Genomic DNA, 17,018 nt, shown 5'->3' with positions numbered 1-17,018 from the left:
TATCTACAATTCACATGATGTGCAACATTATTGAAAAACACACATGACACATATTATATTAATATATTATATTTAATATGCATTTCTTTAAAATAAAAAAAAACCTTGAAAATAAGACTTATTTAATATAAGTACCTACTACAGGCCATAAGCACATGTTTTATTTTCTATTATCACTTTTTTACCCGGTAAAAAAACTTCATAAGTTATATATAATATATTAAGTTACGATTAGAAATCGAGTCTAGTTGGGTCAATATAGGTACCTAATTACTTTAAAAGGGTCATTTTTCGATTAAATTATGTAGAATTTTAAAACTGTATTTGTTGATATAAAACTTTGTGGTTTACCAATTAAAGTTTTAATTAAACCTTATTTAAAACATAATTATATACAGTATACAATATTATTAGGTAGGTAGTTAGTATTTCTACGTATTATGTACCGTCTCAATATGTTTAAGTGGCATATTACAAATGTGTATTAGTATCTGTCTGCGCCATACATCGTTAATCATAAAATTTAAAAGTTTATAAACAGTAAAGTGCTTAAGTGCATACCTATAAATGTTAGAGGAGTTTCAATTTAAAAAATAATGTTGAATATCAATTGTACTTAAAATCTTTAACTCAGAAAACTATTAATGCCACCGGGAATATCATATATTTTCAACCTCCGGGGGTTATCCACTATAGGAACAAAAAAATTCGAAAGCAATGTTATGCATTTTAATATTTCCATGAAATAAAATTAACTTGTTAAACGTGAGTTACATTTAAACTAAAATATAACAATTATTAAACCATAGCAGAATATTATAATATAATATAATAGACAATAGTGATTGTTGAAATCCGCGATAAAGTAGATACTAGATAGGTAGTAGATAATAAGAAATTAAATATAAGTCCTCTTAATATTCAAGGTTTTGCTCAATAACAATTTATGGTTATTATTTTAAGCTTTCGCCTTTCGCGGTGGTTTTCCTAATAACAACTAACAATAATGATTCTGTTTTTTCGTGTACATTTTAACTAGTGTTATATTAAAATAGTATACTAATTATGTTTTACTATGATGAATACTTGAGTCATAGCATAACGAAAATACAATACTCATATTTGGCCAGGGTGGTAGAATACACCTGTTGTTTATCAATGTATGAAAATTAAACACATACCTATTTATTATTATTATCAATGACATAAAAAGTATACGACTTAGTTAAGTTTCTATTATATTCTTATAGTAGGCACTAAAAATATCAATACTTTATCAAATTAATAATAAATTATTTGTGAGTTAAAAAATGTTTGTAAAAATATATTATTAATATTTATTTTTAATATTATATTGTGAAATATTCAGACAAATATTAAATTATCAATATTGATTTAGATATTTTAATCTTTATTTAACAGAAAACATTTTAAAAAAATTATAAATATCATCCTTATTGTTCTTACAATTTCAAAACTAATAAATAGTAATAAATTATTCATTAAAAAAAATGTATAGATGCACTATCTTATTACGTCAAAATTATTGTTACTTACCAAATATTTCTCCTTGACTGGCATATTCCGAAATAATATATATCATATCTTTTGATTCCATAACCTATTTATAACAATAATTATTTCGTTCTAAATATATATTATTCCTCTTAATAATTAGTTGTTTAAACCCGTTCTAACTATCTTAATTATTTAACTACACCGAAAATTTTGTTTCACGAAAGTGTATAACCCTCTACATATATAGGTATTATAACTTATAAGTATAACTAAAGTTTAAAATTATACATTTAAATAATTATTTGATTACTATGTATTAATTTTGAATGTTTCCAAAAGACTATAATGATGTGTATACCTATACAGTAATCTGCATAAGCTATAAATTAAGTTTGATCTAAAATAATAAACTATCTAGTACCGGAACATCTAATAACAGTAAAATAATCATATAATATAAAATAATCCAAACATCAAATATTATATGTTCAACAGCAATTTTAACGGAGTCAAAACAATCCAATTTACTTATATTTTCACTGAATACTTTTTTTCCGTCTTGGCGAGTGTAAACGACCCACTTACTTACATAATAAAGTTTTTTTTTCTGTTTTCTAAGAAATAAAATGATTATCTCTTATCATGAGTGTAAGATATGTTATCAACAGATTGAAATGTTAATCAATACTCAAAAGTCAAAACTTTATAAAAACGTATGATCATAATACCTAAATGCCAATACAGCTTATATATTTATATTATATTCAATTCTTAGAGAGGTATAAATAATACATTTTTAACGGGATTTAAAATCATTAGTTTAAGTAGATACGTCATATTATCTAATGAATTTTTGGAAGTTAACTAGGTATGTAGATTGTAAATACTAAGAGTTTTCATTTTTATGCGAGTGTTTAGATAAGGTTGTTTGGGCATCATTACATAGCACATAATATGTAATAATCAACATTTTTAATTTTTTTAATATACCCCATTCAATTAAGTAATAACAATTATTAATTTAATTTAATAATTAAAATTGTAGATTTAAATATAATCATTTGAGTTGTTGTTTTTTGTTTCAGAAATTATACAGTGATTTTTTATATTTAAGGACTATACTATTACTTTTTCAAACTTAATTATTTATAAATATTTTTTTTCGTAAGAGAAAAATTAAAAATTAATATTATTACTTTAACGAAATTATTGAAAATGTTTTTTTTTCGAACATAATATGGCACTGAATAATAGTATTCAGTTACTTACTGTATAATAAAGTTTGTAAAAGTATAATAAGCATAGTTTTTCAATAGTCAGATACCAAGACAATAAATTCAAAAATAAGGACATTTATTTGAAAACCTCACATTATTTTAAGAAATAGATTTTCATTTTATTTTACCCACTTGATATAGTTTAATGATGTGAGGATGGTCCAGCTGTTTCATAATATCTACTTCACGATGAACCTTTTCCAGATTAACTGCATCCAATTTCCTTTTATCGATCATTTTTATAGCAACCTGAAAAAACCAAATAAAATAAGTCATCAAAATATATACATACCCCATTACCCACACATTTTTCAAACGAAATATCTATCATGTATACATAGCTCGTAAAATGAAATGCCAAAAACTTTTTTATCAGTCTTAATCAAAGATATATTTATTTTTTTAATAATGTCAGCATTATAGTTAATAACTAATATAGCTAATAAGACACAAAGGTCAGTGCTATGTATTTAAAATGAAGTATGTAATGAATATACATCAAATTTATTAATTATACATATATTGTCTATATATATAGTAAAAAAATACCAAGGGGGGTTTGAACATTCAACCTTCCACCTGTGTGTACGCCACTGAATTACCTAATTTATAGTTTATTATTAACAAAAAAATTTAAGTCAATTTAGAATTTACCAATTATTTTATCATAAACTATTATTATTATTTATTACCTATAGGCTATAATAATACATTTTTGTTTTTACCTATCAACTTTTATATTATTTTTTACCATAGTTCCCATACGATTCAATCATTATAAAAATATAAAATATCCATAACTATATTATTCAATACACAGTTTTAATATAAAATAATATTTAATTTATTTTGGATACTTTATAGTTAATACATTTTAAATAACAATATACAGAGTGATTGCGAATTACCACAAGCAAAAAAAATAACACCATAGATATTATTATTTATTGATTAATCTTATATCATGTAACTTTTGAGCTGTAATGTACCATTTCATTATTGAATTTTATATATTTTATTAACTAGCAAAAGTATATAATATCTAGTACCTATATTTTTAATTTATTTAATAAATAAATTAAAGCAAATTAAAATTTAATCAATTTTAAGCTGAGTATTTACTTAAAAATCTTAATGCTCTTCGGTGTTCAGACTGTATACACAAGATATGAACAATATATTAATAGATAATATTAGATTCAATGTAGTTCAAACCTCATAAATAAATACCTAGTGTGGGTTGAAATAATATCCCCACATACCTATACATATAATGCACTCTGGTCTCGGTTAGTGTACGTCAACATTCCAAATAAGATAACTCTGGCATCAATACTAAAATAAAACAAAATACTTACATAAAAAATAAATGTATATTTTTAATTCTGAAAAACAAAATTTAACTGTATAAACCACGAGGTTTAAATATCATTTAATTTAAGTAATATTCAATACATTTCTAAGCGAATCAAAATCTAAAAATAAAATTTATAAATTTATCGCCAAAATTTAGAATTGGCAACATTCTATTGTAGTCTAATAATTAAAAAAAAAAATTAAATTTATTGATACTCTACAGTGGTACAGTTATAATTATAACGATTACTATACGGTTTCAGTTGTCAATTTGTATTCACTATTTAGTACCTATACCTATACGTTTACAATAATTATTATTTTTGTTTTAAATTATTAATTACATTTAAAATATACATTATTTTTTTTTATACCATAATTAAGACATACGAAAAAATAAAGAAATACATTTTAATTAGTGTATGATACGATTTAAACAATACCTTAAGCAAGCCACAAGGACATATATTACCTACATATAAGGTTATATTTTTCCGACCTTTTTGAAGAGTAATTTCAAAAGCTATGACGATACTAAACTGTCACAAACATGCTAAAACCAGATTATAGTACCTACTCCCATTTTAATGTTTTTAAATTTTTATATGATATCATCCTAACCTCATCGGCTCATCATGAAAAAATGTTATGCATTTCCCAAATTATAAGTGATATAACTATAGGAACTCATAATGATGTAAAGTAAATAATGTAAATAGTTTGTCAAATAGCTAGAAAAGTGTACAATATAGGTTATGTATAGTATACGTCTATAACGTATACGCGTATATTGACAAACTGAAAGCTTGACCAATTCAATGAAATTCTCCGTGCACACAACTCATAACTAACCCCCCCCCCCCCCCCCCCAAACCTCATACTCTCAATTCTGTGGAATGTGGAAGTCTTAAACGATACATACACTACATACACATAAGTCCTATACACCCAAACAAATAGTGGCGATTTGGCGATTCACACAGTGCTATTATATATTTAGAAATGATTTTTATTTTTTACCACGCGTACCGCTCGAACGTACGAAATCGTAGGTTTTACGTCACTCTGGTAAAACGTCTCACGTGCAAAACGACTAGTGACGTGAATTCGATTTATTGGTCACTCAAGTTTTACCATAGCGTAAAAAAATTTTTTAAACTATCACGAATTAAAAAAAAATATTTCACCAAATGATGATTAAAAATTCTAACATTGAACGATGAAGTAAAAATTATGTTTATAGATACTTAATAATATTATTTACAAGTTACAACTAAATTAGCTATACACAATTCGCATGTTTTTGTTTCATCTAACCCCTTGACAATAATAATTAACACATTTTGAATGTTGTACACTTGTATCATTATTTTAGTATTTTAGTTTTATTTTAGTTTTATATTACGTATTCCAAACTATATTACGTATTATAATTTAAATAGGTATAGGACACTATAGAATATAAGTATATATATAATATATCCAACTTATATATTATTATATACCTACTTACTTAGGTACCTACACTGGCTACACTTAATATATCGAACTAGTAAATAAGTACCTAGTATATTCATTTAATAATAAATCAACATATGTAAATATGTTAATAATTTATGATAATGATTATGATATAATAATGATATATTGAACATTTATTATGGTAATGGTATCAGTTAAAATAAAATATCGAATTTCTTACTTATTATTAAATAAAACTTGAATATAATTTACCGATTATTTATTTTTCAATTTTTATTTTCAATAGGTATATAATGACATTTTATTGTATACCCTTCTCTAGGTTTTTTTCATTGGTACGTAAAACTTCAAAGGTCAGAGTATAGAAAATTTATATTCGTTTTGTGCTATACATTTATACTAGAGATTTTTAATCATCTACCTACTATCCACATCATACATAAAAATATCTGTAGAGTATAGCCGTATAGGTATTATTGTATACTGTGTGTCTGTGTATAAATAACAAAGCCCTTCGTAGTAAAAAGTTTTACATAGGTACCTACCTACATTGGGTATCTCTTCTTAATCGCTTTCCATGGACCATGGGGTGCCGCCACTCGGTGACTTCCTCCTCCCGTCAATCAAATCTCATCAAATTTACTTATTAAATAACATGTAAATATAGATTATAAATATATATACATTTTGTTCAATAAAAAAAGGTACCTATACTACTTAATATTATATACCTACCTACAATATTAAAACGAATCACAGAAAACCCGACTATAGATTTGACATTATATAATATTACGATTTTTACATCGCGATCGGCAATACAATATTATACTATGGTGTATTGTTCTATGTTGTATTTTGTTCGTGTATTATAAATTAAATATAATTCTTACAAGAAATCTAGATAATTTATTTACTCAAATAGGCGATAAATTATAATAAATTAATATGTTTGACCAAATATTTTGATTTGTAAAAGTCGAAAGTATTAAATCCTAAAAATCAATTTCCATAATTTCTATGAAAAGTTATTTAGTCCAAAAAGCTCATTTTCAATTCCGTGCTTTATCTTTGTTTGATACTACTGTTGGTTAGGTTAAACTAGCGACATCGACTGCACTTTTTAACACTTAAAACACTGCGGAAACTCGCATGTTTACATATTACTGAAGTATACATAATGTAGTTAAGGGGTGACAATGTGACATAAATCCACGCCTCCCTCCCACTCGCTTAATACTTTTATCGTAATTTGTAAATTTCCAAACAAAATATAAGTTCAAGATAAAAATAAAAGCAATTTTGACAAATATATAAAATATAAAACAATAATTGTCATTCGCTTGAACAAAATAATACTTTGATAATTATTTGAATTTATTTCCCCTATCTTAAATGTTTTGGACAAACCTGTGTAATGTGTAAACATTGTTTTAGAAATGTAGGCAAAAATATTAATTCCACATTTTAACTGAAAATTAACAATATGAAACATATACCTAAGACTAAAGTCTAAAATACGTTGCAGAAAAATTATATTTACTACAGTTTTGTTAGGCTGAAATATTATACTCAATATACAGTCATTTTTTTTTCATTGTGAATCATGGGACCGTTACCGAAAATATATATTGGGTAATACAAGTTTTTTTTTTAACATATTAGTATTTTACATTATTTTGTTAAAATTATTTATTGTTAATACTAAAATAAAATAAAAGGCGGGTAAGTGGGAGTCGCTCTGCTGTACAGTAGGTTACAAGTCAACAAGTAAGTTTTACAGTAATGGATGATGTTAAATTTGAATTCAATGATATTATAATATCATTATATACGAATTCGATTCTGAGCGAATTCAGCCTGGTATGATATATTACTAAGGATATTTTATAATATTATTGTGAATAAAGAAATTTATTTAGATACCTATTTACGGGAACCTTGTTTTAAATTTTCAATCCTTATCTATAAAAGTTGAACATTTTATAAATTGTTAACTACAAAATCGTTATTATTTTTTAAATTTGATACATTTAGGTCAAAATTCGAACTTTAAATGCTTATAAAAAAAAAATTTTACTGTATTTTTAATATTTTTTAATTACTGTCATTGTAACAATATATTAGGAGCCTTGCATTAAATTTTCAAGTTTTTTGACCCAACTAATACAATTTTGTTGACATTTATAGAAAAAAAAACTAACAAACTTAAAATGTCCGTATAAACCACTCAAAACAAATCAAAATAATTTGAAAATTTTATCGTGTATAGAAAATTCTAGTATAAACATTCAGTGAAAATTGCATGTATCAACGGTATATGTGTTATAAGGTTACACCAAAAACTAAAATCGATTGTTGAAAACCGATTTTGCGTAATAATTATCGTTTTTCCTTTTTTTATTTTGTTGATTGTAAAATCAATACACTCATCGCTCTGCTCAGAATCTAAAAATTAAATTTCTATTATAAAATTATAAAATTTGAATTTAAAAATGTCTTGTATTTTCTATGATTTTCCCTGGTTCACGATAAAGAACCATGCCCTTTGTATATTTTATTTTTATCTTTTTCAAAAAGTTTAAAAGTACAAGAACAAAGACCAAAGGAAAGTTTAATTATTTTTAATATAAAATTTAATTAAATTTAACAATAAAATTATGAAAGTAAATATTTTCAAACTACGATCAATATATTTTGGGTGTAAGTAGATACCTACTTGATTTATTTCTCTCAAAATAAGTTTCTTTTTTAGATTTTGAGCGGAGCAATGAATGTATGGATTTTACAATAATGTGAGTTTTTTTATTTTTTTTCATATTTTTTATTTTTGTTGTGTCTGTCATCACCTTTAAGGACAGTAAAAGTGCTTAGATTTTCTTCAACAGGATCTTTTCTGATAGGAAAGTGAATCTAGTTGGTACTTTGGGGAGTCAAAAGCGCCGGGATAAAGAAAAGAAAAATTAAGAAAAAACTGGAATTTTTACGCAAAATCGATTTGATTTTAGGTGTAATTCTAAAACAAATTACCGTATATTCATGAAATTTTGACTGAATGCATTTTCTATATACACCATATATAACACCATATATAACACTTTCAAAATATTTTGACTTATTTTGAGCTGTTTAAGGACATTTTCAGTTACCAATTTTTTTAGTTTTTATTCTATAATGATCAATACAATTTTATTGTTTGAGTAAAACAGCTTGAAAATTTAATAAAAGGTTCCTAATATATTGTTTCAAAGACAGATGAAAAATATTAAAAATCAATAGTCACAATTATTTTTTATAAGCATTTAAAAGTTCAAATATTGACAAAATACGTAAAATTCACGAAAAATGTGCAAATTATTTTGAGTTAGAAATTCATAAAAAATTTTCTATTTAAATCTAAGATTAAGTAGTACAGGATTTCTCATAAGATTGTCTATCTTATCAAAAAAAAAATGTCTATTAGCAAAATCAAATTAAATTTTTATGAGCGTTTGAAGTCATATTTTTACAAGATTGGATATTCACTCGATCTCTCATGTAGCGATTTTGTTATTTTGTTGTAATTCAAAAACCAATAAACTGTAGATATATAAAAATTTCACTGAATGTTTATATTTTCATTTCCTATAGGTACTCCATAAAATGTTGACCCTTTTTGAGCTGTTTACTGACATTGTCAGTTTTTAATATTTTTAGTTTTTTTTTTTTTCTATAATTGTCAATAAAAATTGTTGGGTAAAAATGCGTGAAAATTCAACACAAGGCTCCTGATATAATTGTTACAATAGCAGTTGAAAAGTATTGAAAAATACATAGGCACAATTGTTTTTTATAAGTATTTTAAGTTGGAATTTTGACAATTTATCACAAGTAAAAATTTAATAATTATTTTGTAGTTAAAAATGTATAATATGTTCAATTTTTATATCTAAGTATTGAAAATTTAAAACAATGTTCCACGTAAATAGGTTATTTATAAATTACTTTATTCACAATAATATCATCAAATATATATACTTAGTAATAAACCTACTAATATCATAGGCTGACTGACCGTCTTCGCTCATAAACGATTGTTTATCTTATATACAATATGATATTATATCATTTAATTCAAATTTAACACCATACATTACAGTAACTACAGCACACCAGACTAGCAGAGCGACACACACTTGCCCATCTTTTTCAATATACATTGAAGTTTTACAGTGTTTGTATCATGATATTTTATTTATAATTTTTACTGTTTAAAAAACAGCTACATTCCACTCACCTTCTTTAAAAGTTCTCTCATATCTCAACTCATTTAATGTATACTATTATAGTATTATATAGGTAAGTATTAACGGTGATGACTGATGAATAATATTTTCCTCCGGGGACAATTTTGTAATGTGACCGTAAAAGTGTGTTAGAGATACTCTTATAAATTATAATACATTATTTTTAAATATGGGTACATTTTCGTGAGAATAGAATAGTACCGTCATTAAAATTCAACCAATGTTATTTTATGAAATTTAGTATCTAGGTATCAAAAATACAATCCCTATATAGTATTATACATACATACAAATTAATTAAGTAAATTCACATTAACCATACAAAGAAAAGGAAATATTTTATCTTATTTATTATGAAGTAAGTTTGTAATGAAAAGAGATGAAATTAATTTTATAATCGACATTTTAAATTTTAAATCACCTAATAAAAAAAAAAAATGTTAATAAGTAAAACCTGTATGTACCTAACCAACGTCGATTCAGTATAATATGCTCATAGGACCTATCTATATTACGTAAATTCAAAAGGAAAATAAGTTCCATAATGATGCACACCGTAATAACTAATGTCTACAAGAAATGTCATATACCTTTTATTATAAAATGCATAGAATATAGATATTATATAAATGTATATACTATAAAGAGTTAAGTTGATTAAAGTATGTTTTAATTAACTTGTACCTACCCATTTAAAATTTAAATTATAAGAAACCAAAGTAGATATTAATATAGGTATACCCGACCTTTAAAAACGTAACAACACTCAAAGTTTAATAACAAGTTTTATACATTGATTCACTATAATATAGAAGTTATTTTTGAAATGTGAATTTAATTAGATGGTGTAATTTTAACTAATTTATATGTATATACACTATACAGTAATACAGTATACCCATTATATTTAGGTTTGTATTACCCACCTTTTTTTCTACTATAGTAACAGCTAACAAACATATTAATTTTGAGATTACCTATATGCGATAGCGAGTATAATTATTAGTTGTACAATAAAATACAATTTTTCCTGAACACCCTTTTTAGTGTTTTAAAAATGTCATTTTATGTGATACCTACCATTAACATCATCATTACATGTAAACTTGCAACAGGAAATATTGAAAAAATGTTAAAGAGTTTAAATTTTAATTATGAAAAATATTTAGCTTCCACAAGGGTACTATTTTAATAAATTTATTAGTATTGTTTGAGAACTGAAAGTGAATTAAATAAAAAATACATTGTTCTGAACTTTTTTTTATGGAGAACATTATAGTACACTCTTCGATGTGTACAGCACTAAAAATCCAATAAATAGATGTCTATAATAACTTAATTAGTAGCTATTATTGTGTAAGAATATAATAATAGTACCTGTATTCATTTATTTTTTAAATATAAAACACTTTATTTTAATGATAAGACATCAAAAAAGTTAAACTCATCTGTTAAGCCAAATAATAAATAATATTATTTATTTGTACAACAATTACTACTCTATTATTGATATTATATTTTATTTTTATTACTTATTTATTATTATCATTCACTCGTTCATTCATTAGTATTATTTAAGTGTAAAATGTATATATTTAATCAGATTATACATACCTGAACGTGTAGAATAAAAGTTTGGGGATTGAACTGTAAATAGACATAATTAAATATATTATATTTGTTTGTGTTTTGGTTTTATTTTAAAGCACCGTCGGCAACCACCCACGCGTTTGTTATTTAAATCCCTACCTACAATTCGAACGATAAACGTAAGCATTGCGTTGTACACTATAGTCTATACAGTATATTATTCTACAGAGCATAGACTATCACTCTATAGGTAAACACGTCGTACCTTATATGCGTGCCATATGATAATAATGACTGAAACGAACCGTTTAATGACAGTAAAAAATATATATAGCGAACAAAATAATAATAGTACTATCATGGTCCACTCGCGTGTGCAATATGTGCAACGCAACGTCATATTAGCCATTATGTGGTGTATTTCACTGTATTTGTTTTAGTCTTACAGACTGTGGAAGCTATGATCATTGGCGTACTTAGACCATTGGTGGGGGGGGGGGGGGTGTTATTGGTTGTTATTATAGACCAAAAAAAATCATTTCTTAATGGATAAATACTTTCTAAAACTTCTAGGGTTTCTTAAAATTCTTATCCCTAAACTCCCCACCTCCCAGTTAGAACGGCACTATATGCTTTTCAGTTCCTACATCCTCTTTTAACTATTACATGTTGGGAAATACCAATATACTATATATTACCACTTATACTTAAATAAAATTATACATAATATGTTACATGCAATTAACAACATTTTCCCAAGCTCCACTTCTTATTCATAAAACATGTTTTTAACATTCAGTTAGCATTAACACACTTGTCAGGTATATTATAGGAACATAAATTTTTTTTATTCATATTATGTGACAAAAAAATATACGTTTAATTATCACTATGTTATTGTTAACGACGTTAACGTGTTATACCCATCAGAGACCTAAGGACTTTATTGGTAATGTACAACGCCCACCAACGTTTAATTTTTCACAAATATTTTGTCTTTTAGGTTCTGAACGCGGAGCGTTTAATTTAAATTTGTTTTTTAACATTCTTAGATGATAAATAGTAAGTAGGTACCATAGGTATGGTAAACACAGCGGATTGAAGAATATTATAGAGACATAATATAGAGCGTAGGATTTTAAAAAGCCAGTACACGATGAATACTTTTGGGTACAATAAAGTAAAATTATCCCTTTATAAACATAAGACCTTCAGCCTCTCCCCTTAACCCCCCCCCCCCAAAAAAAAAACCAACGAAAAATTAAAATCGCGCCTACGTAATATTTTGTGGGATTAGGTACCATCGAAACCTTGTACCCACGATATATTATTATCTTAATGGTATCGCACTAATACGGAGCGAGCGCATTATATAGTGATGTGCTTTATTGTCCACTTGCCTCGCTTCTGACCAGTCGGTGCGTGGCCAACCGGACCTCGGCGAAGTTGCCTTTGCCGATGCGCCGGTCGATGGTATAGAACCCGATAGTGTCCGGTTTGCAGTCCATAATCGCGTGTCGCCGGTAGTCTGTGGTGTGGTTCCGCAGTGCAGTTACGCCGCCCTGTTGCGGGGGACGGCGATTGAACGTTCTGTGGTCCAGGCAATACGCGACGCGAACGACGCGGCACTGGTGCTACCGCCGATGCTACGGCGATAATCCGACGCGGTCCGCATAACGGCGGTTGTTGTTGAACAATATTGCAATATTTTAATTATTGCGGCGATAACACACCGACGGGTCCGGCCGCGCGTGTCCACGAGTATAATATCCTAATGTCGATGGTTATGACAATGTTGCCCGGCATGCGATACGGCATGAGCGGCCGATATAGGTTCGGCGGCGTCGGGACCGGGACGGGACCGTAATAATATTATGAATGCGCTGAGGCGCGGATCACCGGCAGTGCTCTGCGGTGGCCGGCTGACGCGCGCGCCGGTACCGCTTTCGCGTATGCCCGTCGTCATCCCCGCCGGCGCGCTTCCGTGACGTCAAAGCGTGTCGGCTAGGCGCCGTGCGGCGGAAAGCGCAACTATAATACGCGGTTTCGGCGGCGGCGGTCAGGTAAACGGTGCACCGTCTTCTCGGATATCCAGAAAATTGAATTATAGACACCACTTAACCGCTATTATAGGTATACAATTTATATAACCGCACCACTGAAACACTATATACCAGCTGTCCGCGGTACATCGAGTGTTATAGATACCGTATTATGATAAGTGCAGCGTTTGAGCGTTATAGCGGTACAGATTGAAAATAATATCTTTTACGCCAAATCGTATTTTTTACATCGAATGCTGTACCAATAAAAACCACTCGTTTAAACGGTTTGAAGTATTCCTCTTGTTTTGGGTTAAGGTTTTAACGGATTTCTCTGTGTCATTACTCATTCATATTACAATTATTATTATCATACAATATTTTACAAAATCATTGGATAGTTAACACTTAACAACCAGCCTGTTTTCAAATATTAGATATTTAGAGGATGTATTGAATGTATTAATTTTACAAAGTGTTTTTTTTATTTTTTTTTCTGTCCCTGAACGATACTTTATTTGGGTGAGGAAACTATAGCCTATATATAAAACACAACGTATATTCTAAAGCTGTATACCTATAAATAAAACTATAAATGTGTGGGGGAGGAGGCTAAACAAAATTCCAGAGACGATTTAGCCACCTTAGCCCCCCTCCCATCATACGCCTATATAAACGATAAGTATATTGTAAAATAATAATGCTTCGATTTTCCGTTTGTTTTCTGCGGTAGTGAATCTAGTTGGTGCATTTGAGAGGTCAAATTTGAAAATTTCCAGTCATTTTTAAAAGCTTCGGGAAAACCAAAAAAAAAAAACTAAGGAAGAAATGGAACTTTTGTGCAAAACCAGCTTTCAAGAAAATTAATTTTGTTTTTCAATTTTTAGTGTAACTCTAAAAAAAATATCAGTAGACAGGTACCTACGTGAAAATTTTCGCCGAATGTTTATACTAGCATTTTCTATACTCTATTCAAGTAAGTTCTGTTCTGAAACGTAGTCGGCGTCCGACTTGTGCGCAGGGGGAGTGGCGATTCTACACGACAGGTAGGTATACTGATAATTGACTGGGTGGGGAGACAAAAGGGTATTGTCAGACGCCCTGACTGTGGCCCAACGAAAATTAGTCGCTGCCAACTGCGTTTCTTAACTTGAACTGAGTATAAATATACACCATACAATTTTCAAAATATTGGTTTTTTAGTTGAAATTAAAAAAAAATAACCGTGAATATAGTGTGGATATAGGGAATTAGGGTATATTATACGAATATAGTAATATAGTTTGAAATTAATCTAAATATTTTAAAACATTTTATGGCATATATTAAAATTTATAATTTTATGAATCCTCACGAATAATGTTTTTAAGTTACAACAAGTTATTCAGTGCTGTAGCGGAGGAGCACCAGTACGGCGGGATACTTTCTGATCATTACGAATAAACACCGAATACCTTCTGAGTTCTGGTTATGGCTGTCTGTTGTAGTGAAATAATATAAAATCATATATACAGTGTGTCCCGTTTTAAATGTACCACTAAATATCTCGGCCCGATAATCTTAGATTGAAATACGGTTTTCTGCAATAGCTAAGGGGTACTGAAGTACACATTTAAGGACAAATTTCAAATTTTTAACTCTTGTAATATGCGCATGCGCAATACAAATTTTTTTTTAAAATTGCAACACCTATTTTTGTCACCGGATATGGATAGATTATTTTATTCTAAGTAATTTTGATCCATTGACCATAGTTGCAAACCTAAAATTGAATGAGTTACAGCTTTTGGAAATTTTAAAATAATTAACTAAACTAGAAAAATTATTTTAATCACTTTTATTTCAATTTAATTAATTTAATCAATTATTATTTTAAATGTATTGTAAATTCATTGCATTACATTCCCAGCTCTAATAATAACATTTATAATAACAATAATATCATGATAAATTGTATAATTAGTGAATATAATGGCGTAATTGCGAATGGGATGTAGGTAGAGATATACAGGTATGCTCCGTTACAGTAGCGTATCTAGGATCTTTTCAATGGGAGGCCAGATATTCAATTTTTAATAGACATTCAGTGTAGACACACACGCCTATTATATTCATATTATTATATACATATATGTTGTATTGTGTACAAACTTTGGTCTCCGGGGTAAATACGCCAGTGCTCTGTTAGTCCGTTCCACGAGAGATTGCATCTGTATCCGAATGAGCCAGCGGAATCGTCTCGTGGTCAAATTTCTCCCATCGCGCAGCCGCCCCCGCCACCACGTGTGTATAGCGACGGCGTGCGATCGGTGGCGCTCGGGCTGGTACATTGGTGGGAATAAACGGAAAAAGAAGAGGTTTTGATTGACACCGGCCCACGGACTACCTGTCTATACCTATAACCATGTGTAATCATCTACTGAATTGTAATATTATATTTAATTATACGAAAATTATATTAAATAATTAATATATCAATTATCAGGTGTTTTCACCTACTCACGTGAGGTAACAACATTTTATATAATTTGTTACTGGTTTACTACACAGTAGTTATGGCGACTATATAATTTTGATATCATTGTTTGATTGCCTATTTCATGATTGTGTATAAGTACTGTACAATATATAATATTACTACATAATAATTATTTTGCTAATCTTATCTTGTTAATTAATTTATTGTAATATTCAAATCTGAGCAAAGCGCAACGGAATGTATTGTATTTACAATGTGTTTTATTTTCTGTCTGTCATCAACATATGGGGTAGTCAAAAACACCAATTTTCGACATCAGCATCTTTTTGTGGGTACTTACTTGAAAGGTAAAAATTTAAGTTTTAAAAAGCATCGGGAAAAACAAAAGAAAAGTGAAAAAAAAAATTGTAACTTTTTCGAAATATTTTGACTCTTTTTGAGCTATTTATAGCCATTTATTGAATTGAGACATATTTTGAATTTTTTTTAAATTATCGTCGGTAAAAGCTTGAAAAAGCTTGACAATTCAATGCAAGGGTCCTCATAAGATTCTTCAATTAAAAAATATTAAAGATACATAGGCATGATTATTTTTTTTATGCATTTAAAGTTCAAATGTTGACAAAATTTATCAAAATCACAAAAATTTGACCTATAGAACATCGACATGCTCGAAAACAGCAAAGCGGTAGGTACCCTCTTATCCGCCTTTTTTATTTTAAATGGTATACATAATTATAAAATTATATTATATACCCATAAAATGGTTGTAGGTAATTAAAAATATTAATAAGGTTGAAGTTTGAGAGTTGAAAGTGGAACTTTATATGTCTGGTATTCTGTTGTGCTTTCTCAACAAAATACGTAATTGAACGTGTAACAAAAAAGAAAACAAGGGAACTCGGTCTGCTATGGTTCTATACGTAGGTTTCAAGTGTACCTCGTCATTGATGCAGGGGCGTCATTAAGGAGTGAGCGAAGGAGCCAG

The 17,018-nt window shown here is 28.1% G+C and overlaps 1 protein-coding gene across 2 annotated transcripts in view; it reads right to left on the bottom strand.

The window, feature by feature from the left end:
- The window catches only part of LOC132940383 (serine/threonine-protein kinase SIK2-like), a 31,675-nt gene extending 18,207 nt beyond the window's left edge, over nucleotides 1–13,468 (bottom strand). Inside the window, exons 1-3 of one of the 2 annotated variants that reach the window (XM_061007937.1) lie at nucleotides 12,910–13,468; nucleotides 2,928–3,044; nucleotides 1,558–1,621 (exon numbers count right to left, since the gene is read on the bottom strand). In XM_061007937.1, the coding sequence (XP_060863920.1) occupies nucleotides 1,558–1,621; nucleotides 2,928–3,044; nucleotides 12,910–13,017 (289 nt within the window). In that variant the 5' untranslated portion in view covers nucleotides 13,018–13,468. Of the gene's footprint in view, nucleotides 1–1,557; nucleotides 1,622–2,927; nucleotides 3,045–6,178; nucleotides 6,370–12,909 lie in introns of those variants that run through there. The other variant, XM_061007938.1, reaches the window with a different exon arrangement.
- Nucleotides 13,469–17,018: the final 3,550 nt, after the last annotated feature.

Source organism: Metopolophium dirhodum, chromosome 3, assembly GCF_019925205.1.
Source record: "Metopolophium dirhodum isolate CAU chromosome 3, ASM1992520v1, whole genome shotgun sequence".
NCBI classification, from domain to species: Eukaryota; Metazoa; Arthropoda; class Insecta; order Hemiptera; family Aphididae; genus Metopolophium; species Metopolophium dirhodum.
The sequence above is the reverse complement of the archived record's forward strand: the minus strand, read 5'-3'. Positions and strand labels throughout refer to the sequence as shown.